This window comes from Oryx dammah, unplaced genomic scaffold (genome assembly GCF_014754425.2).
Source record: "Oryx dammah isolate SB20612 unplaced genomic scaffold, SCBI_Odam_1.1 HiC_scaffold_18, whole genome shotgun sequence".
NCBI lineage: Eukaryota > Metazoa > Chordata > Mammalia > Artiodactyla > Bovidae > Oryx > Oryx dammah.
The window spans coordinates 20909448-20937428 of NW_024070202.1; the positions used below are offsets into that span (position 1 = coordinate 20909448).

General features: G+C 36.4%; 1 protein-coding gene across 1 annotated transcript; it reads left to right on the plus strand.

Annotated features, from left to right (window-relative positions):
- Positions 1-347: 347 nt before the first annotated feature.
- On the plus strand, positions 348-27643 carry TMEM106B (transmembrane protein 106B). The gene is made up of 8 exons (XM_040260581.1): positions 348-560; positions 2793-3014; positions 6087-6150; positions 11422-11581; positions 19056-19196; positions 19445-19494; positions 20794-20847; positions 21593-27643. The coding sequence occupies exons 2-8, from the start codon at positions 2795-2797 to the stop codon at positions 21729-21731; spliced, it is 828 nt and encodes a 275-aa protein (XP_040116515.1). The 5' UTR covers positions 348-560; positions 2793-2794; the 3' UTR covers positions 21732-27643.
- The last annotated feature ends 338 nt before the right edge of the window (positions 27644-27981 follow it).

A 27981-nucleotide genomic window follows, 5' to 3' on the forward strand; every position in this document is an offset into this window, starting at 1 on the left:
CAGTCAGCTCAGGGAGCTGAAGCTGACGGTCAACGTCTTTCCCCTTTGCAAAGGGAAACAGCCTGACAGGGGAAAACGGAGGGAGTACTAATCTTGTCAAATCTTCCAGGGCGAGAGCGGTCAAATTTTACCGCTAGTTCTTGGGACACGAAGGAAATGAAACTGGGAGACCTCCCACAAGAACCGCAGCAGCCTTCAGATCTTTAAGAAGACGGAGGAAGGACGCAGGCGTAGTGCGCGCTTCCGGGCCACAGCGCGCGCGCGCGCGCGCACACACACACACACACACACACACACACTCCCCCCCCCCCCCACCCCGCCAACCACCACCACCACCACGGCTCCACCAGGAGCGCTCTGCGCAGGCGCGGGCGCAGGTTGCAGCGACAGCGACGGGCCTCAGCTGATGCCGTGGTGGTGCTGCCCCACCCCCACCCCGACCCCGCGGCGACCCAGCGCTGCAGACCCGTCGCGCCCGGCCCAGCACCCGGGACTGCGGACTCCGTGACCCTGCCCTTCCGAGCGGAGCTGCTCGGGACTGCGCAGCACCCCGCGTGCCGGTGAGCGACCCGGGACGCGCAGCCCCCAGGTCCCCTTCACCAGCGGGGGCCGAGCGGGTGCCCCGGAAAGAGCCGAGCCGGAGGAGGAGGTGGCGGAGGGGAGGCTGCGGGGCAGAGAGGCGCTCCGGGCCGGGCGATGGAGGTGTGTCAGTTCCTCTTCCCCCGGCCCAGCCTTCTGCCAGGGGACTCCGGGCTTCGGTGCAAGCCCGGCGCACGGGGAAGATGCCAGGCCCCCACGCCTTGAGCGGCCGGTAGCCCTTAAGTTCTGCTCTTTTTCAGTATTCTTGTCCGACTGCCTGTATTTCATCTTAACCTTTCCAGAGTCGGCAGGCTTACGAAAAGGCGCCGACTTCTTTCGTTTAGAAGCTCACGACCTATTTAAATTGGATGGAGTCCTGTACTTTTTCTCCCCCCTTCCATAATAAGCCTAAAGATTCGTGTTGCTCTTAAGTAAATGAAGGGATTTTGATTTAAAAACAAATGCATTGAGCACAGGGGCCTAGTACCTCTTTATAAGTATCCAAGAATAAAAGTGGTTAAACTTAGCAGCGCTGTGAGGAAAATCCAGTAGGGAGGGCAGGAATGGGCAGTACCTGACAAAGCCTGGCCCTTGTCCATTAACCTTGATGAAACAAACACCAGTCCCACGCCGACTCTAAGGCAGCTGTTACATAAGGATACAAAACAGACTCCGACTGAGAGCCTCTTGTTGTATTTTTTTGCCTTCTGTGTCTTTTCCCTTTAAGTCATTACAGTGGGAGGCACCTTATACTCTGTTGTGTTAACTGAGATCCTAAAAGGGTGGCTTTGGCTCCCTGACCCCCTGTGGTCATCTAGTATTCCACAGAAGCCCAAGGTCAAAGTGTGTGGGGTCAGTGATGTTAATTCTCCCCTGAACCACCTGTGACTGGCAAGTGTTGGTTTGGCTTGCGTTAAATGTCTTTGAGCAAAATCCAGAGAAATACATGCGTTCTTAGAAGTCATAAGTTATTTATGTTTTTGAACTTAATGGGCAGTGTGTACATAAATTTATTTTTAATATTGAAAACAAGCATTTTATTCATCATTCTGAAATTTTAAGTTCGTCCACTAGTTTTTTATCCTGCTGTTTACCCTGTGTTTGAGTGACCCCAACACATGGATCGCATACCAGTTTTTAAAAGTAGACTTTTCTTCATAGAATAAGATAAGTTGAATTATTTTAAGAGTCAGTTTTTCTTATTAAAAACAATGAGCATTTTTAAAGACATATTTTTTATATGAATGCCTTTAATAATCTGTTTTAGGAAATGATAGAAAATATATGGTCACGTTTAGAAACAGAAGTGGATTGTTTTTCAATTCTGCTTTCTCCCTTCATTAATTTGTGCCCAGAATATCAACAGATTAAAATATATGGCTTAAAAAAAATTTTTTTTATACTAAAACTTGTGTGACTTCAACTTCAGTCTTACTGCATTACTTACCTGTGGATGTTCTTTTGATATAGGTACTAGCACTTCCTATTTTTATTTGTCTTTAAACTGTATTTAATATTCCACCTGCATTTTTGATACTGTATCCTAAAAATTGGAAATTAATGTTCTAAATTTTGCTGCTTTGTATTGGTGAATTATAGTCAATATTTTGGAATATTTCTTAATTTTAAGAAACTGTTGAATGAAAGAAAAAATCTGGAGGTTTGTTTTTTGTATTTTTTTGTTGTTGCAAATGTTTAACACTAGAAATGTGAGCATGAGAAAGATTGTGGATTTTGTCTATCACATAAGGGCATGAATTTTAAAAGGTTGAAAAATACTACTTTGACATTACCTGGTGATACCTAGCTGTAATCTGCCCAAGGCAACTTTTGCTTTGCTGCTGTTCTAAAGGTAAAACGTGTTTTTGTTTTATTCTAAGAAAAGTGAAGCACATGTGTTTCTTTTCAGAGAACACTTGAGAAAGTGTAGACTACTGTCAGATTTTACTGTTGTTTGAAAGCCCTTTCTCATCACAAGTTTGATATGATATCATTTCATGATATTTTGTTAGAAAAGCACTTTTGGACTCTAGTAAATGGCTGCTTTATTTGAGACATTATTTTGATTGAATATAATTCCAACCCAAATAGTAGTTTGAATACTCCCTTGAAGGTTATTTTAATTAATTTGATGAGTATAAATATCCTGTAATGTTTTAAGTATACTTTTTTTTAAACTGAAGTTTACTGTAAGATTTTTTCCTTTTTCTTAGACATGGGAAAGTCTTTTTCTCATTTGCCTTTACATTCAAATAAAGAAGATGGTTATGATGGCATTACATCAACTGAAAATATAAGGAATGGATTGGTTAATGGTGAAGTCCATAATGAAGATGGAAGAAGTGGAGATGTCTCTCAATTTCCATATGTGGAATTTACAGGAAGAGATAGTGTCACTTGCCCCACTTGTCAAGGAACAGGAAGAATTCCTAGGGGTATGTGTTATTACACTGTTTCTCCATTAAAGAATAATTTCAGGAATTTTCACAATTACTTTGAAACTCATGGGTCTAAGCACAACCGTTCATGTTTTAAAAGACAGAATTAAAGTTAAAACTTCCTATCAGTTATCTTCTGTCAAAAGGACACAAACCCAAAGATTTTAATTAGGGATCCTAAAGCAGTAATGAAAACCTCCCTTCTACCGCCAATATTTTTTTCTTTCCCACCTGAAATTATAGCAGATAAGCAGTGTGTCTTGACTGTAAACTTTTAGTCCTATTTGGTATCAATAAAGATCAGGTCACAGTTGCTTTGCTATAGTGGGTGTTAGGATAAGTCATGTGGTGACTGAATATTTTTAATTTGTTGTTTAAAGAATAATAATAAGCTGGTCACACGCTACTTAGTTCTTTTTTAAAGGAACTACATGAAGAGGGATGATACATGAAGATGAGCCATATAGGAAAAAAAATCAATTTGTGCCTTGTCATGGGGGGAGTCAGTAGGGAGTAATCCTCATGTGCTGTTTGTAGGATACTTTAGTAGCAATGGAAGTAAGGAGAAATAATTTTAAAAACCTTGTACTGTTCTCATTTACTGCTTGATTGAAGTCAATATTTGACCCTGGAGAGAAGCTGAGGGAAGGCCAGAATGACAATACCTTTGCAGAGGTAGTAGCTATTTGAGAATTAAAGGATTATTGTAGTTAAAGGTATTAATGCACCAGACTGGGGGCCTGGGGAGGGCTGAAGTCTCATTTTTGCAATCTAGATGTATTTTCGAAGTATAGCCAGTAGGCATTTTTGTCTGTCTGGATGTGCATTGTGGATAGTAAGGTGAAGGATGATCTTGAAGATGTTTTTGTCTGAGCAGCTGGAGGAATGGAATAGCCACTTATTAATATAGAGAAAAGGTTTGAGTATATGTGTCAGGGGAGAGAGCAGGAGTTCAGTTTTAGATACATAAAACTGGAGATGCACTTTTGACATCTGAGTGGATATGTTCAGTAAGAAGTTAGGTACTAACAGCCGGGAATTCAAATGCAAGGCCTAGCATGGAGTCATATCCGTGTAGAGATGATACTTAAAGCTGAATTGAATGAGAGCACCAAGGTTGTCAGTGTGAATAGGAAACAGAAGAGACTGTAGCGCTGAACCTTGGAGCATTGCAACATTTTGAGGTCAGTGACATGAGAAAGAATTAGCAAAGGACACTAAGAATAGCAACTAGAGCAGAAGCAGGAAATCCCTTTGTCTGTGGTATCCTTGAAGATAAATGAGAAAAATGTACCCCTTGGTGGAGGAGAAGTCAGTCAACTATGTTAGATACTGCTGATCAGGTAATGTGAGGACTTAGAACTGACCTTGGGATTTGGTAATTTAGAGGCCAGAGACCTTTTAAAAGAGCAGTTTTGGTAGCAAAGGAATGCATAATGTGTGTAGAGTGGGATCAGGAGTGCATAGGAGGCGCAAAGTTATATAGTCAAAAAATAGCTTTTCTTTGAGTTTTGCTGTACAGGAGAGGAGAGAACAGTGATAGCTAGAGGGGACTGTAATTTCAGGAGAAGAATTTTTTGAAGATGGAGTGGATAATGTGTTTGTCCGCTGATGAGCCTGACCCGTAGAACACTGTTAATGCAGGTGGCAAGGAGTATTACAGTGCACAAGCACAACGGGCTCCTCCAGAGGAGCACAGCCAGTTTACTCCCAGCAGGAGGGGAGGTAGAGTGCCTGGATGCACAAGCAGGTGGCTGGGTGGATGTGGTGGTGGCAGCAGCTTGGTGGCAATCCTTGTGTCTTTGCCACATCATGAAGTGAGCGTAAGGACAGGGAAGAAGATACTGGAGGTCTGAAGAGAAAGTTGAAGTTATGCAATTGTAGTTTGGGAGAGTCAGGTTGAGAGTATGAACTTGGGAAACATAGTGAAAGTGTTGGCATTATTAAAGGCCACTTGAAATTAGTGATGTAAAATGAGACTGTTCTTCTCTATCTACTTTTAGCTGTGTAGATACAGGCATAGTAGCTAAAGGGTTAGTTTTAATCAGTAGTCATTTAAACAGATGAATAGCACCAAATAGGGTACGCGTACACACACATACACAGATACATATTTATATGTGAATACGGTAGGGGAAGTATGGATGAGGGGAGACTTGTGGAGGGGGCAGGGAGGTATAACAAAAGTATTATGGAAAGCTTTAAAAGAGAATTTGACTGTGGGGCTTTGATAGTTAATATGAAGAACCAAGTTTTCATAAGATTGGAAAATTGGCATTTAGAGGTCCATTTATTCATTAAGTTAAAGTGTTAGCCTCTCAGTCATGTTTGATGCTTTGGTGACCCCATGGACTGTAGCCTGCCAGAATCCTCTGTTCATGGAATTCTCCAGGAAAGAATACTGGAGTGGATAGCCATTCCCTTCTCCAGGGGATCATCCCAAATCAGGGATTGAACCCAGGTCTCCTGCACTGAAGGCACATTCTTTACCATCTGATCCACCAACCCAAGAAGGAAATATTGAATTTTGAAGTAACTTAATACAGAGAGAGGTGTGACCTGAAAGAGTCCTTCCTAGAAGGGTATGTATACGTTTGGGTTCTTGAAGCCTGAGAGTTAATATATGTCAGTTTTGGTTTTCAAGGGGAATACTTTAAGAACCTTTGTAGTTATAGGGGTTTCAGTACACAGTGGTAACCATATGCTGCTTCTGCTCTCATTCAGATAACCCAATTGAAATCTTAATGGAAAACTGGGTGAAGGAAAGCCTGGTAAATTCAGATCTGAAAGCCTGACTTTGTGATTTTTACCCCCCAATGGAAGAAAGAATTACTCTTTCTCATTCTTCATAGTATTTTGAATAGCTAGAAATTCAGATATGAAAAAAACACAGTGTCTGCTTTGGAACTCAGCTGCTACTGGATAATTTTTGAAGATTTTGACAGAATTTAATAAAGGAATGAGATGAGAGCCAGATGGTATTGTGTTCTTTCCAAACCAGACTTTGATGAGGAGCCATTATACTTTTAATTAATCATGTTAATACATTTCTAAATCTAATTCTTTTAGGACAAGAAAACCAACTGGTGGCATTGATTCCATACAGTGATCAGAGATTAAGGCCAAGAAGAACGTAAGTAATCATAAGAAAATGGCAATTTAAAAAAATATTTTGCTTTTCAAATATGTATAAATAGGTATTTTAGTTAAAACTATTAAAAGGAAAAATAGTATCAGGTTAAGTTATGCCATCATATCCATTATGTCATTAGAAAATAAAAATGATTCCTGCTTGCATAAGTCCTTAGAAGCAGTGTAGTATCTAAATCTTCTTAAATCTGTTAAAACAGATAGACCTTAAAGAGCAATTAGGTCTCAGTTACACAGAGACAACATTTTCATCAAAAATGGGTGTTAAGGTATTCCCACTAACTTCAGAATAAATATGGTTGTTCATACCATGATGACATAAGGACCCAAAAGTGCTTGGCAGCTTTGTGGAAGTTGTGATGAAACACAAAAAGAGAGTTCCTAAGAGCCCTTGGACAAAGTAAATACTTTATCCCAAGAGAAGAGGCCCTCACTCAGAAGACTTCCAGTAAATTTCCTCTGAGAATATTCTGTTAACATAGAAAATCTAAAAACTCTTTAACTTGGAGAGAATGCACAAAAGTCCACAGATACACAGAGAGGCCTTAAGAAAATCTAAAGGAACTGGGCCATCCTAAGTCCTCAAAGACCTTAAGGAAACTCAACATAAACTACAAAAATGAAGATACAACCTAAGGAAAAAAATTACTGACAGTAGAATCCAGGTTGTATAGAACAAGAATAGTGATAAAAGAAGAGGTTCAGAAACTATACAGATAGTCTCAAAACTATAGAAGTGGATATACATAGAGACCATCTAATACTTTGTGTAACAGCAGAGCATGGAGTCCTTGAAGAGTGAAGCTATGAATGCAATCCTGGCCCATCCTCCCCACACAAAATGGCAACTTCTCTTAAAAGTACAAAAATGTATCTAATTTAAATATGATCATAAAAAAAACACCAGATTACAATCAAGCATCATACAAAAGTTCAGTTCAGTCACTCAGTTGTGTCCGACTCTTTGCAACTCCGTGAACCGCAGCATGACAGGCCTCCCTGTCCATCACCAACTCCTGGAGTCTACCCAAACCCATGTCCATCAAGTCGGTGATGCCATCCAACCATCTCATCCTCTGTTGTCCCCTTCTCCTCCTGCCTTCAATCTTTCCCAACATCAGGGTCTTTTCAAATGAGTCAGCTCTTTGCATCAGGTGGCCAAAATACTGGAGTTTCAGCTTTAACATCAGTCCTTCCAGTGAACACCCAGGACCGATTTCCCTTAGGATGGACTGGTTGGATCTCCTTGCAGTCCAAGGGACTCTCAAGAGTCCTCAACACCACAGTTCAAAAGCATCAGTTCTTCTGTGCTCAGCCCTCTTTATAGTCCAACTCTCATATCCATACATGACCACTGGAAAAACCATAGCCTTGACTAGACGGACCTTTGTTGATAAAGTAATGTCTCTGCTTTTTAATATGCTGTCTAGGTTGATCAGAACTTTCCTTCGAAGGAGTAAGCATCTTTCAGTTTCATGGCTGCAGTCGCTCTCTGATTGCAGTCACTATCTGATTGCAGATAAAATAAAGTCAGCCACTGTTTCCACTGTTTCCCCATCTATTTGCCATGAAGTGATGGGACCTGATGCCATGATCTTAGTTTTCTGAATGTTGAGCTTTAAGCCAACTTTTTCACTCTCCTCTTGCACTTTCATCAAGAGGCCCTTTAGTTCTTCTTCACTTTCTGCCATTAGTTCTTCTGCCATAAGAGTGGTGTCATCTGCATATCTGAGGTTATTGATATTTCTCCCAGCAATCTTGATTCCAGCTTGTGTTTCTTCCAGTCCAGCGTTTCTCATGATGTACTCTGCATGTAAGTTAAATAAGCAGGGTGACAATATACAGCCTTGATGTACTCCTTTTCCTATTTGGAACCAATCTGTTTTTCCATGTCCAGTTCTAACCATTCCTTCCTGACCTGCATACAGGTAGTAAAACTTATAAAAGAAGAACTGATCAAAATACTAATAGATGATAAAGCATTATCAGAAAAGCAGATGAGAACTTTAACTTAATACTTCCCATGTTCTGAAAGAGATTAAGGAAACTATAGAAACTATGACAGTAAAACAGAAAAGTCAAAAGTTGAGGAGCTCAGAAATACAGTGACTAAACAATAGAAGGATGTGAAAAGAGAGTCTACAGGGCCCTGGAAAGAATTAGAGAAAAATAATTCTGGCGATGAAGATAAACAGAAAGAACACAGTACAAAGAGATACCTTGGAAAGTGCACTTAGAAGACAGAGCAGATACAAAGGACGAAGTGAAAACATTTACCCATGTGCGCACACACAGAAACAAAAATTAATGAAAAGTATTTGAGAGAAAATGGTACAGAACACAAGCCAAGGAGATCGAGCATAAATGTAACTGGAGTTCTTGAAGAATATCAAAGGAGGCAAACTGAAGAAAGAGAAAATGTTTAACTCAAGATCACTTCCTTGAAATAAAACAAGACATGAATCTACACACTGAAAAGACATACCATAATTTTGGAAATAACCAATCTTGGTGAAATTACTGGACTTCAAAGGTAATAACAAAAAACTCAATAGCCCCTTTGAATGCCCAAGCAAAGGTTTGATTAATTTATAAGGGATAGAAAATCAGATTGGCATGTTCCTTCTTGACCACAATGCTTTAAACAGATAAGCAGTAAAACAGCATGCCAAGTCTTCATGGAAAGAAAAATGTAACTAGGACTTATACACAGTCAGTCTGACCCTTTATTATATAACTTCTAGATAGTTAAGAATGTCAAGAAATTAGAGTTAATTTCTTAATAACCTGAGAGTGGAGCAGCTTTCCTAACTGGTTTAGAATCCAGTAATAGAAGAATTTGGCAATAAGGAGTTCATGATCTGAGCCACAGTCAGCTCCCAGTCTTGTTTTTGCTAACTCTATAAAGCTTCTCCATCTTTGGCTGCAAAGAATATAATCAATCTGATTTCGGTGTTGACCATCTGGTGATGTCCATGTGTAGAATCTTCTCTTGTTGGAAGAGGGTGTTTGCTATGACCGGTGCGTTCTCTTGGCAAAACTCTATTAGCCTTTGCCCCGCTTCATTCCATATTCCAAGGCCAAATTTGCCTGTTACTCCAGGTGTTTCTTGACTTTCTACTTTTGCATTCCAGTGCCCTATTATGAAAAAGACATCTTTTGGGGGTGTTAGTTCTAAAAGGTCTTGTAGGTCTTCATAGAACCGTTCAACTTCAGCTTCTTCAGCATTACTGGTTGGGGCATAGACTTGGATTACTGTGATGTTTGCAGATGGTGACTGCAACCATGAAATTAAAAGATGCTTACTCCTTGGAAAGAAAGTTGTGACCAACCTAGATAGTATATTCAAAAGCAGAGACATTACTTTGCCAATAAAGGCCCGTCTAGTCAAGGCTGTGGTTTTTCCAGTGGTCATGTATGGATGTGAGAGTTGGACTGTGAAGAAAGCTGAGTGCTGAAGAATTGATGCTTTTGAACTATTGTGTTGGAGAAGACTCTTGAGAGTCCCTTGGGCTGCAAGGAGATCCAACCAGTCCATTCTAAAGGAGATGAGTCCTGGGTGTTCTTTGGAAGGAATGATGCTAAAGCTGAAACTCCAGTACTTTGGCCACCTCATGAGAAGAGGTGACTCATTGGAAAAGACTCTGATGCTGGGAGGGATTGGGGGCAGGAGGAGAAGGGGACGACAGAGGATGAGATGGCTGGATGGCATCACCGACTCGATGGACGTGAGTCTGAGTGAACTCTGGGAGTTAGTGAAGGACAGGGAGGCCTGGCGTGCTGCAATTCATGGGGTCGCAAAGAGTCGGACATGACTGAGTGACTGAACCGAACTCTACTGAATAGAAGAATAGATTAATAAATTTGGATAAAATATAAAAAGTTAATAAAAGTGTAGGTTAACTTTTAAAAGATGAAAGCAAAAACAAGATGCAGATCAAGTCAGGGTACAAATAGCAAACTAAGAAGTGGTATTTGCAAATTATTGTTAAAGGTCCAATATCCTTACTCTAGAGTTTCACAGTTTGAGAAGAAAAAGGCTAACCATACAAAAAATAAGATCTGTAAATATCCAGTTCACAAGGGAAAAAAGCAAGTATCTTTTAAACATATGAAAAGATGTTAAGTCTCACTCATAGGAGAAATGCAAATTGGAACAATATTGAGGTACCATTTCTTGTGTATCAGATGAGCAGAAGTCCAAAATTTTGAGTGTTATTTTGTTGGCAATACTGTGTGAAAACAAGCACACTTGTGCCTTACTACTGAAGGGGAAATTTGGCCTTATCTGTCAAAATTACATACACATTTACCTTTTGGCTCAGGAATTCTACTTTGAAAAATTTATTCTAAGGATTACTGTCAAATACAGTGAATAGCATTTGCACACGTTATTCACTGTGCCAGTATTTATTTTACCAAAAACTAGAAATAATGTAAATGGCCACTAGTAAGGGACTGGTAGAAGAAGTTACACTGTTATCTATACGGTCAAATGGAATGAGGAAGAACTGTATTTTACTATAGCATGATACCCAAAGCACATTTCTTTTGAAAACACACACACGCATGCACAAGGAGAGAGAGACAATAGAATGATAAAGTATAGACTAACAAAACTGATTACCTTCAGAGTTTGGGACAGAACTTTGAAGAGGAAGCAGGTAAGCAAATCAGATATCTGTGTGTACATATATATATTTCTGTTGTTTAGACTTTAGATCATGTCCTTCTTTTTTTAATATCACTTAAAAGATTGTATGAAAAGTAAAAAAAAAGCAGTTCCTAAAAATTGAAATAAACTGAAACAATTGATTCTAACTGTATATCTGGTTGATAAAATAACCACAGATTTTCACACACGTGAAAATTCCACTTCAGTAAATTCGTCAGGGAGTCTTGAAATGTATATATTTATAAAGCTCCGCAGTTTGATTCTAATGAGCAGCCTGCTTTGGGATTCACCACGGTAAATGTTCTATCTATAATAAGCCTGAAATTTTAGTCTCCAAAAAGATAAATACGTCTTTTAAGAAGAATATTTTAATGCTTAATAGATTCAAACCTACTCTATTCAATACTTTTATAATGTAAAAAGATGGTTAAAAAGAAAAAAATCATACATCTTTTCCTGCTGGTATAATAGGGGAAAAAATTGAAAATGAAAATGTCTTCTTTGAATGTTTCATTATGTAATTTTTGATGCATGTATGTTTAAATATCTCACTTTCCTTTTTTTTTTTTTTTTTCCCAGAAAACTGTATGTGATGGCTTCTGTGTTTGTCTGTCTGCTCCTTTCTGGACTGGCTGTGTTTTTCCTTTTCCCTCGTTCTATTGACGTGAAATACATTGGCATCAAATCAGCATATGTTAGTTATGATGTTCAAAAACGCACAATATATTTAAATATTACGGTAAGAACATATTTATATTAATATTTGACTTCATTCCTTTATTTTAAAAAATTTTTGGTTGCGAGGTATTTGCTTTAGAGTATTGTGCTTGTTTCTGCCATACATCAACATGAAGACGTCATTCCTTTATCATGTTAAGCAACACCTTTGTCCTTATTGAGAGAACATGAAAGGTAACAAAGATGTATTGACCTTTTCTATCATCTTTGATTCTGCTGAAAATGGCAAATTCTGTGTATTCAGAATCCTTAGCATTTGAAGTTGGCTTTGGGAGGGTAAAATAAAATAATTGCTGGGAGAAAAGTTTTTACAATCTGTTTACTTTTCAACATTAGACTCTCAGTTGCTCCTAGCAAGATGTTAATATAGTTGATTGAATAGGTGTTGTACATATTACATTTTCATGTCCTTGTGTTTTGTGAAACACAATTTTTGCCATCTTTAACAGACCATTCCTTTGTTTTCAAAGGCAGTGAACAAGTGATTGATTTCTCTTGTAAATTAGTATGTGTGAAAATGTTTGTTTCTCAGAACAATAGTTTTTAGGATTCTGCAGCCTTTCATACCTGAAAACAAGCAAACAAAAGCCTCAGAGAAGGTCTTGTACCTGTTCTACATTTATGTAAGCATGGTTTGCAAATCACTGTATTATTAATAAGGAAGATACATTGCTTCTGGCTTTAAGGTACATCTATGTGGCAATGATTTATTTGGAAGGGTAATATTAGACTTCATTCGTTTTCCTTGAAGAGGAGTTTGGTGTGCTAGAGGTTGAGGTAGATGCACCTGTGTTGCTGGAGGGGGGTTGAGAGACATAGGGACTGAAAAGGAAATGTGTGTTGGGTAGAATTACTCCTTAATTACAGGAAAAAAAGAATTCACATGGATTCATTTATATTTCTTCTTTTTAAAAAAGAAACTTGAATTACCTATACTCTGTCAACTATTTCCATACCATTTACGTTATATTCACAACTATGTATGTAGCATTTACACTATATTAGATATTAGAAGTAATTTAGAGATGTTATGTGGAGGATGTGCGTAAGTTATATGCAAATATACACCATTTTATATCAGAGACTTGAGCATCTGCAGATTTTGGTGTGATGGAACCTTGAGTGGATGGGATAGTTGGTCCTGAAACCAATACCCCATGGATACCAAGAGATGACTAAACATACATGTGCTAATTCTGTATATAAGCATTTCCATGCATATGTTTACACATAATACATTTTAAAATGGAATTATATATAAAGGGTACACACATATATGTGAGTGTATATACATGCACGTTTTCACTTAATTGACTTCACTGCATTTTCCCATATTATGTGGTTGTATGTAGTCTTTTACATGGCCATATTACAATTTTTACTCAACCTTCTTAATAGTTGCTTAGTTTTGATATTATAAATATTTATTCCAAAAACATCTTTGTGCTTAAACTTTGTGCTTCTATTTCAGGTTATTTTTTAGGATAAATTCCTGAAAGTAAATTTGCAGTTAAAGATCATAAGTTTAAGGCCTTTGATAATAAATCATCATTATTTAAAAGCCATGACTGCAGTCCCTGGCTTATAAATGAAATGGATTCTCAGTGTTTTCAGCAGTAAAATTTTTTATTTTTCATACTAAACTTTTTTGTCCTGTCTTATTTTTTGTTGTCTCTCTTGATGTTTATCTTTGTGTTATCTTTTTAACTACCAATTTATCTTTCTGTAATTCTTATAAGTATTTTTGTTTCCAGCTTGTTTTGCATCATTGACCCTTTTAATATTCTAATGAAAAGTATGGACACTTCATCAGGAAAAATGTGTACCAATATTAAATAGAACTCCAAAATTTTCCTGGATCCCGTTCCTTGGTCTATATCAGAGGGTCCGTTGACCTTAAATTTAGTTTTTTACTGTAGTGTCTAGAAATAAATGGAGAAGGATATGGCAGCCCACTCCAGTATTCTTGCCTGGAGAATCCCAGGGACAGAGGAGCTTGGTGGGCTGACGTCTACGGGGTCGCACAGAGTCAGACATAACTGAAGTGACTTAGCAGCAGCAGCAGCAGCTAGAAATAAAATGATACTGGTATTAAGAGCCAAGTAGGTGAAGATGTTTATATATTTAGAGAAAGGTTATTTCTACTATTTTATAGAATTTTAAAACATTTCTCTACATTTAACAAAATGAATACATAAATGTGATCATAAAATTGCTGGTTGCTAGCACATTCTTTTTTTTTCCCATCATTTTTATACTAAGACCATTTTCTGTCTTGTCACTTATCCCATGTTACCTCATTCCATATCTTTCTCCATATTCATATTAACTTATAAACTCACATGTTCAGTTTTTCTTAAATCATTATTTAGTTCTAAAAATAATATTTTGTACATACTTTTATGCATCTTGGTTTTCTCAGTTGTTAATACTTTGCAGGAATCCTGATTTTCTGCTTAGAGTTCATTCATTCTTTTTAATGGCTGCATATTATTCCATGTAATGACATAATATTATTTTTCAAGCATTCTACTTTATGTTGGACATTCACTTTATTTTCAAGATTTGTTTTTTTGTTTTTTTTTTTGCGACTACAGATAACACTGTCATTAACATCCTAATGTTTTTATTTCTGTGGAATAATTGCTCAGATGTAGAATTGCTAGGTCAAAGGATAATACATAATTTAAATTTCAATGAATATTGCTGTAATCCTTCATGTATTTTCCAGGAATGCAAAAATACACCCTTTGGTCCATATCCCTGCCAGAAATAGAATCTGTCATTTTCTGTAACTTTTACTAGTTTAATGGATATAAAGCAGTGTCCACTTTTATTTAAATCAGCCTTTCTCTGACAATAAATTAATTTGACAAATAGTGTTTCTTGGCCATTTATATTTATATTTATACTCTTCTGATTTCTTTACTCATATCCTTTGCTTTTATTTTTTTTTTAACAGGAGGCTTTATGTCTTTTTTTCTACTTTGTAAAGCCTCATAGTGTAGGTGATAACCATTACTATCTGCCTTACAAATACTTCTTCAAGATTTCTTATTTAATGTTTTGTGATTTTGTTTATGATTTCTTTTGTTAGCACTATTTTAGATGTTTTGTTATTTCCCGATTTAACAGTTTTTCTTTTCATTGACTATTTTCTAAAGTAATCTGAAACAGTTGTTTAAGTTCGAATTGCAGAAGTTCAGCCCAGCTGTTGTCTCTCTTGATGTTTATCTTTGTGTTATCTTTTTAACTACCAATTTATCTTTCTGTAATTCTTACAAGTATTTTGTTTCCAGCCTGTTTTGCATCATCTTTGTGTTATCTTTTTAACTACCAATTTATCTTTCTGTAATTCTTATAAGAATTTTTGTTTCCAGCTTGTTTTGCATCATTGACCCTTTTAATATTCTAATGAAAAGTATGGACACTTCATCAGGAAAAATGTGTACCAATATAGCTGTTAATTAAGTGTGGAAATGATGCAACTGTATTTCTTTTCATCAAGTCTTGAATCTGTCCCAATTCCTCTTAAAAGTGACCTGTTGGAAAGCTCTACTCATATATAACATAAAATACCAGTTTTTTAAAAAATAGTTTAAAGTTTTGCTTAACATTTTAAAAGGTTGTCTTTGTATTCAGTAGAATCAGAAATAACTTAGCCTGTGAAGACATGTACATATTAACATTTAGAAAAATTTGGATGGAACTTTAAAGTTACTTTTATTGAAAAATAAAAAAGTAATTTTCCTTGGGGACATGGGCACTGGCAGCAATAGCCCTGAGAGGCATAGCATGTTGGCATAAGTCCTCTTGGAGGAGATAGCCATTAGCCCCACCATAGAGCCTGTATGTGGAGTCACTTAGTTGTATCTGACTCTTTGTGACCCCACGGACTGTAGACTGCCAGGTTTCTCTGTCCATGGGATTTCCCAGGCAAGAATACTGGAGTGGGTTGCCATTCCCTTCTCCAGGGGTTCTTCTGCACTCTGGGATTAAACTTGGGTCTCCAGCACTGCAGGCAGATTCTTTACCATCTGAGCCACCAGCCCTACCATAGCACCTGCAGACTCCAGGACTGGGCTGCTCAGGCCAAACAACTAACAGGAAGGGAGCACAGCCCCACTCATCAGCAGAAAATTAGATTTAGGGAGCAAGGTCCTGAAAATTATATTTAGTGAGCAAGGCCCTGCCCACCTGAGCAAGACCTAGCTTTCCCTACAGCCAGTGCTTCCCATCAGGATGCTTGCACAAGGCTCTTTTTCTCATCCATCAGAGAGCAGACAGAAGAAGCAAGAACTACAGTCCCATGGCCTCCAGAACAAAAACCAGAATCACAGAAAACTAACCAAAATGATCACATGGATCATACTCTTGTGTAAATTGATGAAGCTATGAGCCATGCCATGCAGGGCCACCCAAGGTCAGTGGGTCATGGTGGAAAGCGCTGATAAAACGTGGTCCACTGGAGAAGGGAATGGCAAACCACTTCAATGTTCTTGCCTTGAGAAACCCATGAAGAGTATGAAAAGACAAAAAGATATGACACCAGAAGATGAGCTCCCCAGGTTGATGTGTCCAATATGCTACTGGGGAAGAGTATAGAAATAGTTCCAGAAAGAATGAGGAGGCTGAGCCAAAGCAGAAATAACATCCAGTTGTAGATGTGTCTGCTGATGAAAGTAAAGTCCAGTGCTGTAAAGATCAATATTGCATAGGAACCTGGAATGTTAGGTCCATAAATCAAGGTAAATTGGAAGTAGTCAGGCAGTAGATAGCAAGAGTGAACATCGATATTTTAGGAATCAGTGATCAAAAATGGAAATGGGCAAATTTAATTCAGATGACCATTATATCTACTACTGTGGGCAAGAATCCCTTAGAAGAAATGGAGTAACTGCCATAGTCAACAAAAGAGTCCAAAATGCTGTACTTGGGTGCAGTCTCAAAAACCACAGAATGGTCTCTATTCCTTTCCAAGGCAAACCATTCAGCATCACAGCAATTCAAGTCTATGTCCCAAAACACTAATGCTGAAGAAGCTGAAGTTGAACGGTTCTCTGAAGACCTACAAGGCCTAGAACAAACACCAAAGCCAGATGTCCTTTTCATCATAGGGGATTGGAATGCAAAAGTAGAAAGTCAAGAGATACCTGGAGTAACAGGCAAGTTTGGCCTTGGAGTACAAAATGAAGCAGGGCAAAAGCTAACCCAGTTTCGCCAAGAGAATGCACTGGTCATAGCAAATACCTCTTCCAGCAATGCAAGAGATGACTCTACACGTGGGCATCACCAGATGGTCAGTACAAAAATCAGACTGATTATATTCTTTGCAGCCAAAGATGGAGACACTCTATACAATCCACTAAAACAAGACCTGGAAGTGACTGTGGCTGGGATCATGAGCTCCTTATTGTAAAATTCAGACTCAAGAAAGGAGGGAAAACCACTAGGCCATTCAGATATGACAAATCAAATTCCTTACATTTATACAGTGGAAATTACAAATAGATTCAAGGGATTAGATCTGATAGAGTACCTGAAGAACTACGAACAGAGGTTCATAACACTGTATAGGAGGCAGTGACCAAAACCATTCCCCAAAAAGATGAAAGAAGGCAAAATGGTTGTCTGAGGGGTTCTTACAAATAGGTGAGACAAGAAGAGAAGCAAGAGGCAAAGAAGAAAGGGAAGGATATACCCAGCTGAATACTGAGTTCCAGAGAATAGCACAGAGAGATAAGAAAACCTTCTTAAGTGAACAGTGCAAAGAAATAGAAGAAAATGTGGAATGGGAAAGACTAGAGATTTCTTCAAGAAAATTGAAGATACCAAGGGAACATTTCATACAAATATGGGCACAATAAACAACAGAAATGGCAGGGACCTAACAAGCAGAAGAGATTAAGAGGTAGCAAGAATACACAGCAGAACTATACAAAAAGGTCTTAATAAACTGGATAACCAATATGTTGTGGTTATCCAAATGTTCAGTCTGGATTTAGAAAAGGCAGAGGAACAAGAGGTCAAATTGCAGACATCCATTGGATCATAGAAAAAGCGAGGGTATTCCAGAAAAACATCTACTTTTGCTTCATTGACCATTCTAAAGCCTTTGTGTAGGTCACAACAGACTGTGGGAAATTCTTAAAGAAACAGGAATACCAGACCACTTTACCTGCCTGATGAGAAACCTGTATGAAGATGAAGAAGCAACAGTTAGAACTGGACATGCAACAATGGACTGGTCAAAATGGGGAAAGGAGTACATCAAGGCTGTATATTGTCACCCTGCTTATTTAACTTACATGCAGAGTACAGCATATGAAATGCTGAGCTGGATGAATCCCAAGCTGGATTTAAGGTTGCTGGGGGAAATATCAAAAACCTCAGATGTTACCAGACTTATGGCGGAAAGCAGAGGACTTAAAAGAACTTCTTGATGAAGGTGAAAGAAGAGAGTGAAAAAAGCTTACTTAAAACTCAACATTCAAAAAACTAAAGATCACGGCCTCTGGTCCCATCACTTCCTGGCAAATAGATGGGGGAATAAATGGAAAAGATGGCAGATTTTATTTTCCTGAGCTCCAGAAATCACTGCAGACAGTGACTGCAGCCATGAAATTAAAAGACACTTGTTCCTTGGAAGAAAAGCTATGACAGACCTACATAGCATATTAAAAAGCAGACACATCATTTTGCCAACAGATGTCCGTAGAGTCAAAACTATGGTTTTTCCAGTAGTCATGTATGGATGTGAGAGTTGGACCATAAAGAAGGCTGAGCGCTGAAGAATTAATGCTTTCAAACTGTGGTACTACAGAAGACTCTTGAGAGTCCCTTGAACAGCAAAGAGATCAAACCAGTCAATCCTAAAGGGAATCAACTGAGAATATTCATTGGAAGGACTGATGCTGAAGCTCCAGTACTTTGGTCCCCTGATGCCAAGAGCTGACTCATTGGAAAAAACCCTGATTCTGGAAAAGGTTGATGGCAAGAGGAGAAAGGGCCACAGAGGATGACATGGTAAATGGCATCACTGACTCAATAGACATGAGTTTGAGCAAACTCTAGAAGATAGTGAAGGACAGGGAAGCCTGGCATACTGCAGTCTATGGGGTTGCAATTAGTTGTACAGAACTTAGCAACTGAACAACAACTTTTATTGAATTTTTGCTAAGGCCACAAATACATTTTATAACATTGATTTTTCTATGTTCTGGTACTATATATTTCCTGGGCCTACTCTTTAAAAGTGTATGTTCATTGTATGCGTTTTGTATACATAGCACTCATGGAAAACCCAAATAATTGGTTCAATGAATGTTCTTTGATGTTTTGGGGGACAATTTACTTCCTCCTGGTAAATGAAGCATAGCCACAGCTGGAGTCATTTTCTCTATTTATTTTGAATACTTCTTTATTATGCCTATTCTAAGATAACTTGCACATTTTCTACCTCCTTTCTTTTTCAGAATACACTAAATATAACGAACAATAACTATTATTCTGTTGAAGTTGAAAACATCACTGCACAAGTTCAGTTTTCAAAAACAGTTATTGGAAAGGCACGCTTAAACAACATAACCAGTATTGGTCCACTGGATATGAAACAAGTAAGCTTCATTCAGAAAATACTTTGGAAGAGTATGCATCTCAACTTTGTATATAATATTAACTTTCAGGAGATGGGGGTTTTCCTAAAAAATTAGACTTTGAAATGTATCCCATACATATGTAAAAGAAAGTCATAGAATCAAACCCATAAAAAGATTTCCAAACTCTTAAGTTATGAAATGTGTCTGAAATATTTGATATTTTGATACTATACTCTGTTGGTTTATTTTCATTTTTTGCCTTTCAGATTGATTATACAGTACCTACTGTCATAGCAGAGGAAATGAGTTATATGTTGTAAGTTCTGATTTTTAATTATTTTCTCTCATTAAATTATAAGGAATAAGTGTGTGTATGTGTGAATATATAGGGCTTTCCTGATAGCTCAGTTGGTAAAGAATCCGCCTGCAATCCAGGAGGCCCCAATTCGATTCCTGGGACAGGAAGAATCACTGAAGAAGGAATAGGCTACCGACGCCAGTATTCTTGGGCTTTCCTTGCAGCTCAGCTGGTAAAGAATCTGCCTGCAATGCGGGAGACCTGGGTTCGATCGTTGGGTTGGGAAGATCCCCTGGAGAAGGGAAAGGCTACCCGCTCCAGTTTCTGGCCTTGAGAATTCCATATACAGTCCATGAGGTCATGGGGTCACAAAGAGTCAGACATACATGTGTGAATATATATATTTAATGAATGGTGGTAGTGGTGGTTTAGTCGCTAAGTCGTATCCAACTCTTGCGACCCCATGGATTATAGCCTACCAGGCTCCTCTGTCCATAGGATTCTCCAGGCAAGAATACTGGAGTGGGTTGCCATTTCCTTCTCCAGGGCATCTTCCCGACCAAGGAATTGAACCCAGATCTCCTGTATGATAGGCAGATTCTTTACCAACTGAGCTACAAGGGAAGCCCATTTAATGAATATATATGTTTAATTTTCCATCATTTTAGCAGAGACAAGACCACATTTTTAGAATATTCCTTCTGGGTTTTGATCTCCATCCTCTCTTTTCAAAATGTGTAACATTAACATACATATACCTGTACACATAGCTTTTTTTTTTCACAGTTAGGATCATGCATACCATGTCACTTTTTATTTACTATGTTATAAAATTATATTCTCATATTTTGTTATTTTTTTGTTTTTGTATAGGAGGACTACAAATGCTAATGATGTTTAATATACTATTCTGGTTTGAAGCTGTAAAACTTGTAAATTAGGTCTAAATGATTATTAACTCTAGTTAAGTAAAAAACTGTGATAATTTTTTATCCTCTTTTGATATTAGCCTGATACAGAATTTCTGAGTGGGTAATAATCTGGTTACTAAAATTTCAAAAGGTGAAAAAAAATAGAAGTAGTTAGTAGACAACTCTACAGCTGCTGTAGTATGAAAGCATAGAATAAGAAGCCATGAAAATATTAATCATTTGAGATATAGAAAATGCTCAACCATTTAATGGCTATTTATTATATCTTCTTAATAGTATTTATATTGGCTTTAACATAGGAAGAGGAATTGTGATTAAACTATTTTATTAATAAATGTATAATGTCATAGTTTGTGTGTATTTACATTGCTTTTTTCTTTAACAGTGATTTCTGTACACTGATCACCATCAAAGTACATAACATTGTGCTCATGATGCAGTGAGTATGAATTTTTTGGAAAGAATTTCTTTGTTTCAACTTTAGATGTATAACATGAGCTTAGAGTATACACATCTTTATAAATGCTGTCTCATTTGTATTTTAAGCCTTACATGAGTGCAGTGAGGTGAAGTAAATAGTTCCCCACTTTACACATGAGGAAATGGGAGCTCAGAGAAGTAGTGAAGGACCACATAGCTGCTAAATAACGAATCTGGACCTTCCAAGAACTCAGGAAAACAGTAGAAATTGATAGAGAGAGAAGGATGAGCTCAACAGCCAATTCCTTGCTCCCTGTGGTAAAGGCAGGAACAGTAGTGAAGAGAAATAATGTTATTGGTTTGCAAGTTGGGTGTTTCCCTAAGCCATGAAAACATTGTAGGTTATAGGTTGGGTCTTTAGGCCATTAGCTAACACCTGATTAACTCTTTTCCTCTGATGAGAGAACTGTGTGATTATTTTTAAGAGTGCAATGAACTGAAGATATTTTTAGCCAAAGATAGGTGTTTTGAAAAAAATTACATTTTTTTGTATATAATTATTTGGATAGGGCTTGCTCAGCCAGCATTCCTGTTGTCTACTGGGGAAATACTCCCTAAGAGACCCATGTCTACAACATTAAGTTATCATTAATCAAATAACCTCTCCCTGAAAAGAATTTTAATATATAAAGTGTTCCCACTTTAAAAAGATTTTTTTTATATATCAACTATTCAGTGCTTCTCTCCATTTATTTTATTTTCAGAGTTACTGTAACGACAACTTACTTTGGACATTCAGAACAGATATCCCAGGAAAGGTACCAGTATGTTGATTGTGGAAGAAACACCACGTATCATTTGGGGCAATCTGAATATCTAAATGTACTTCAGCCACAACAATGAAAACTCAGAGATGCACCTGGAGAAAAAAAATACCTATTGATATTTTCCAAACTTTGAAAGATGAGGTACTTTGTGATAGGAGATCTTAAATTGAGCAACCTAAAGTTTACACTTCTGTTTTAAGAGTACATCTAAGAATATGTGGACTTGTAGTTTATTACAACTCTCCACTCTGTGTTTGTGATATTTGTACCAGGATCTTTTATTTGAACCTAAATTTACTGATTGATGTTCTTCGCTCATTTCCCAAAGGGGAAAACTAAGACTTCTCCTTCAGGATAACAGATACTTATTTAAAATTCACAGCTCTAATCACTACTAAAAACATAATTTTGGTGATGAACATAATTTGAGAAACTTAATTTCTGAATGTTTTTATAAAAAATTACCGAGGGCCTATTCTGATGAAGACATTTAAAGAATACCTTTTCTTTTTTCCTGTTTTATAAACTCCCATTGCTACTTGGTAGTATTTAAACTATATGCTATTTTAGCTTTTAGCTAAATATTTTTACTTTTTCATTTTGAAATTCCACTCATTTGCATGGTTTTGTCAGTGTTATTTCAAGCTAGTGATTGCATAACACTTATAAACCAAAATAATGTTTGCAAAATTCTGTACCTGAAAAATTTAAAAAACCCCTATATAATGTGTTTCACATGTCTTTCCATGTTATAGTTGTGTGAAACTTTTGTGTGATATTCAAACATAACCATTTAATGTACAGTATTGTAAATAAATTATGCATGGATTCTAAATAGTTGTAATAAATGTTAAAGTGGTACAGATTTAAAATCTAGTAAGTTGCTCATAAAAATTAAAAACACAGGAAAATGAAATTCAGAAACTTCTAGAATGTGAATATGTTTCCAAATACATATTTGATCAGGTATAACATAGATTTGAAATAAAATATTTTGGTGATCCACTTTTTTTTAATGTTGCTTTTCATACTAAAGAATTATGAAGATACTTTTCACAACTGTTAGGTACTCAGATCATCAATTTTATGAATGTTTTAGAGGTGAAATTATTACTTTGGTAAAATTATCCAGGAAATCCTGTTATAAATTATGGTGGCTATAGCAAAATAAAACCTATACTATACTTTTTTTAAATTTAATTTCTTTGCACATTGTGGATATCAGGCTTCTAGGAGTTACATTTTTTAAGTTTTCTACTTTTGGTTTGGATTTTGTTTAAAGTTGTTCTCAAGTGTAAATTATTTTACTATTTTATATTTTTAATACCATTTTGCATTTGGGCTTTTGGCCTTTTCACTTCCCAAGTTCAGAGTACCTTTTAAATACATGCTACTGAGCATAGGGGCTGACTATTGATACCAAAAACAGTCATTGGCTTGAGATTAATTTCCTTCAGTTCCTTAGTGACAAATCAGGTTACCCCTCTCTCTACCCAAAAAGTGCCTAACATAGGTCTGAAACATTCTTATTTATAAGCCTGACTCTCTCAACTCTAAAACGTGAACTTTATTTAATTATAAGTAATTAGAGCTAATAAAGCCCTCCTTTCTGCCTTTAAACCTACTCAGGTTTCCCCTTAGCTTTCATATCCTTTTTCCTAAGTTTTCCTCAATGAACCATTTTAATGATGAAGTGTACTAACTTCTTTTTTTGTTTTTAACTACTTAGTCTCCCGTTAATCCATTGCTAACTCATCTATCCTTACTATTAAACTAAAATCACCCCTTTAAATTAATTATGGATTTTGTGGTCCAACCCAATCTTTAATATTTTTTCTGCCATGTTTTTTGATCACCCCTTGTCTCTTTGAAACTGCACACTTCACTACTGTGTGGGTTCTAATTGTATTTTTCATATTGTTCTCATTTCATTTTTTCACTCTACTTATGATGTTTTAATGAGTAGCATCCAGACCCTCTTCTGCCTCAAAATTTCTACTTGTCTTCAACAATCACTTCCATTTGTGCATCCAAATCTGTTTCTACATCCCTGACCAGTAACCTATCTAGTTTCTCATTTAGTTAATGAGTTAGACAACCCTGATAGTTCAGACAGTAAAGAATCTGCCTGCAGTGTAGGAGACCAGATTCGTTCCCTGGGTTGGGAAGATCCCCTGGAGAAGGGAATGGTAACATACCCCGGTATTTTTGCCTGGAAAATTCCATGCACAGAGGAGCCTAGCGCGCTGTATTCCATGGGGTTGTAAAGAGTTGGACACAACTGAATGACTAACAGCTTTTAGAGATAATAGTATTTCAGTGACTGTGTAAAAGCAAAAAATGTTAAAAAAAAAAATACCATATTTTGCTTCATCCCATTTCTTCAAAATTATCCTTTCAGATATGCCTTCTTCAAAAATCAATCATAATTTATTTTCCTACTTTGTATCTTTTAACCTTGGAAAACTGTATAGTGTAAACTAAGTGGACTTTTCTTTTGATGTGTAGCTCTAATATTCTTGTAGAGTGGATGCAGAGCATCTGCTAAGAGTCAGGAAAGTTAGAGAACATTTGCTTTTACTGACTTAGTTCTGAATATTATTCATTCTTTAAAGTAAAAATTCCTTATTATTCCTGCTTTCTCTGGCGTTCAAGTCAGAAAGAAACTGAAATTTAAAATAAGTTAAAAAAAGAAAGTAGTAGAGAAATAAAGATCACTTGTGACTATTTTCACAGAGGGTTAAGTAACTGCCAGAGAACCCTAGAGCGAAGTAGGCTGTAAATTAATACAATTACAAAAGCACATTCCGGTGATGCAGACTTAAAGCCATTAAAAAAAAATCTGGAAAGAACAGATGAGGCTTTAACCTTTCTTAGGTCATTGTCCAACGCAGTTTCTTACATGGTAATAGGGTTTTTTAAAAACTATTCTCAGATCTTATTCAACAAATATGGTAAAGATGTTAATTTTTTTTTTTTTGGTGATATTTCCAAGAATAACTTCCTTGCACCTTTAATAGACTGGTCATTCTAACCAAGCCTACATGTTTTGATATTACATTTATATAGCACCATGCCCTCTGCAGAACTTTTGTTTTGTCATTTGCCAGAGTCCTGTGAGTCAGAAAAGGAGGGTGGTAGGAGCCCCATCTTTTAGAAAAGGAAAAAGAGGCATGGAGAAGTTGAAGGACTTGCTGAATATTTAATAAATATTTTAACTGATGCCAGATCAAATTTTTCTGTCTGCCATATCTGTGCTTGGTCAATGAAATCACCCATTGGAAAGCCCTGTTGACTCAGGTTAGTACAAGTAAAAATCAGAGAAAATGTTCACATAGGTAACGTAGTGACAGTCCAATTAATACTAATGAACTAAGATTTTGGATATCTTGAAATTAGTACCTTAAATATTTTCAACGGGCAATGAACACTTGTAAGATATTTTGGAGCATAATCTATAACTTAATATTTTTAAGTAGCTTAATTTTCTGTTAAATCTGTGATTATTCCAGTAAAGATAACAGATAGACTAATTATAAAGAAGAGATTAATGGATTTGAGATTTGAAATAACAGTTTGAAAATATTAGACACCAGATAAACTGCTTGCAATTTCTAAATAGCCATCTTTACTGTACCATGTAACATGTAAATGACTGTGGTTTTATTTTTGTGCTTTTTTTCCTTGCTTTTTTGTTTGTTTAAGAAAATGACATAATTATTTTCTCAAAGAATTCATGACAAGAAAATAAAATTCACTTTAGATCTTCTGACTCGTAGCTTAGGAATAATACAGTGTGGTGTTCAAATAGATAGGAAGTGATTGCCAAAACAAAATGAAAGTGACTTAAAGACTTCAAACGTCAGCCTGATGAATCTTTGTGGTTCTTAGCCTTATCATTATTGCAATATAATTCTGGATGTTTAATTGGAGCACATGTCCCCAACTTTCTCTCATGCCATTTGACTTTTTTTTTCAGTTTTAAACTAGTTCTTTGTAATTGCTATGTCTTGTTTAAGAAAATGACTTGTTAGATACTTGACCCCAAAGTAAGTCACTTCTCAGTGTAGCTAATGTTTATTGATTTCTTTCTGTGTCACACACTGTACTGTGCTAACTTTTCTCACTTTCCCTCAGAAGAGTCCTTTAAGGTAGTTACTGTCATTACCCCTCCCCCATTTTATCTCAGAGGAAATTTGGGTTTTAGAGAGGTTAAGAAATATACATAAGCTTTCAGTGGCAGATTAGAGATTCACAGCAGGTCTGTTTTACTCAAGCATCATTGTTCTTACTGTAAGCATATTTTCTTTCTAGCCTTTGAAAATGTTTTATTCATAAAAATGGATTGGATGTTCCATGTGATATGTAGGACTGAGGCTTTTGATAGTATTTTTAAGAATACTATTAAGATACTTTATTATTTTATAAATCTTTAGTATAAAATGTTTATCTTTAATTATTAATGCTTATCTGTTAGGGTTTCTTTCTAAAAGATATAAAATTTTAAATTTACGAGTACATATGTCTTCCTTGATTGGGCTTCCCAGTTGGCGCTAGTGAGATTGTAAGCCAAAGGTTACTCACCATTTTATGATTTTTTAGCTCATAATATCTGAAAACAGTAACTACTTGGCTCAAATACATCTAAGAATTAATTTTATTTCTCTTTTTTTGTAATATCAGATTTTAAATGAGATGTTAAACTATTTTAAGGAAAAAATATGTTTGAGGTGGGATAAAAAAGACTGTTAAACATTATTTCTTTAAAAAAATTATTTTTACATGAAAACTAGATATATTTGTGATGTGTTCAATCAAAAAATTCACTACTGTATCCCAGATCTACATATTTCAAGGTAAAAATGTTCACTTGTCAGCTGAAATTTGTGATTAGAACTGATATTTGTATATTTTTGTGCTTAGTCAGAATTTAAATTTCACAGTGGATTTTTTTGAAATTGAACTTTAATTAGGATGAAAGCAAGTAATATATTTGTATACTATAGGGATAAAAATGGTAATTTTCATTTTAAAAAAAACTACCAGTGTGATTATGTTTTTAGTTCCTTTTACTCATGTTTAACATAGGCTTTTAAGTTAAAAAATACACTGTGGTCTGTATTGACCCAAAAAGTATTCCATAAATTAAACAAATATATGGCAAGTTTTTCATAGCTAAATCTAATTCTTCTAGAAGGAAGTTATTGCCTTCTATTTAATTACATTAATTGAAATGTGTTTAAGAGAAATGTTTTCAGCATATTTTGTATACTAAAAAACAAAAGGGGTTAGTATTGGGCCAATGGCCAAGAGGTAATGTTACTACCTTGTAGACTGTTACAGTTCAAATTGTCCCACTCCCCCCAGAGTTTTAGAAACTAGAAATCTGGGAGATACTATATCAGCTGTAGTCGGTTGACTCTAAATGCTGTAAGCTGTATTCATCTTTTGTTACTGTGTGAGATGGGAAAAATGCCACATTGCAAAAGATGCATAATTTCATTGTATAATGATTTATTTTAGGCATATAATATCAGGAAGCTTTGTCTTGTGTGTTTTGTCTTATATTTCCTCACAGAACTAAATTAAGTAAGATTTGGGGAAATGATTTTAAAATGCTTTCTGACTTGAAATGCTTGGTCAGAAATTGTTGGCATTGGTGGGTAGGTTCTAACCAGTGATTTTAATTGTGCAATAAATAATAATAGAGTGTGAGACTATGTTTGGGCACTTACTATTTGTTTATATTAGGTATTAGCCTCCATTATAATATACTTACTAAATTTCCAAGTTGAGCAGTTCTGTAGTTAATAACTATTGTTGCTGTACCTGTAACAGAACATACTTATGACAGTAAAATGAATAGAAGTGCCCCCCAAATACTATTTTTTAATTCACTTGTAACTGTTCCTCTTGTAATTGTGTATGACAAAATCAAATTTGTAAAAATTTTAGCATGAAAAATAAAATTTGTATCAGTCAAGTGTCTTGGTTATGCTTTTGAAATTGATTTTTTTCATTTGCTTCACTTCTAATTTGTTGCCTAACACTGTCTAGTCTACTAATATCTCTGAAATCTGTCTTGTAGTTGAAATCTCTGTTGCTATTAGTCCCTAATTTTTTTTACTGAATAAAGCCCTAGTCCCAACTGTGGTGTTGGGAATCTTTTTTTAATCTGGCCACAACCTACAATTCACAGTCTTTATTTCCTGTCATTGCCCTTCCCTCATGTCCCAGGCAAAGTGAGATATTTCCCATTCCTTGGAAACATTCCTTTCCTTTGTCCACACTTTGCTCATTCTTTTTTCCTAGAACATGATTTAACC

Coding starts and splice junctions, on each gene's coding strand:
- TMEM106B (XM_040260581.1), top strand. CDS start 2,795: ATGGGAAAGTCTTTTTCTCATTTGCCTTTACATTCAAATAAAGAAGAT. Junction 3,015..6,086: donor AACAGGAAGAATTCCTAGGG/GTATGTGTTATT, acceptor TAATTCTTTTAG/GACAAGAAAACCAACTGGTG. Junction 20,848..21,592: donor AACATTGTGCTCATGATGCA/GTGAGTATGAAT, acceptor TTTTATTTTCAG/AGTTACTGTAACGACAACTT.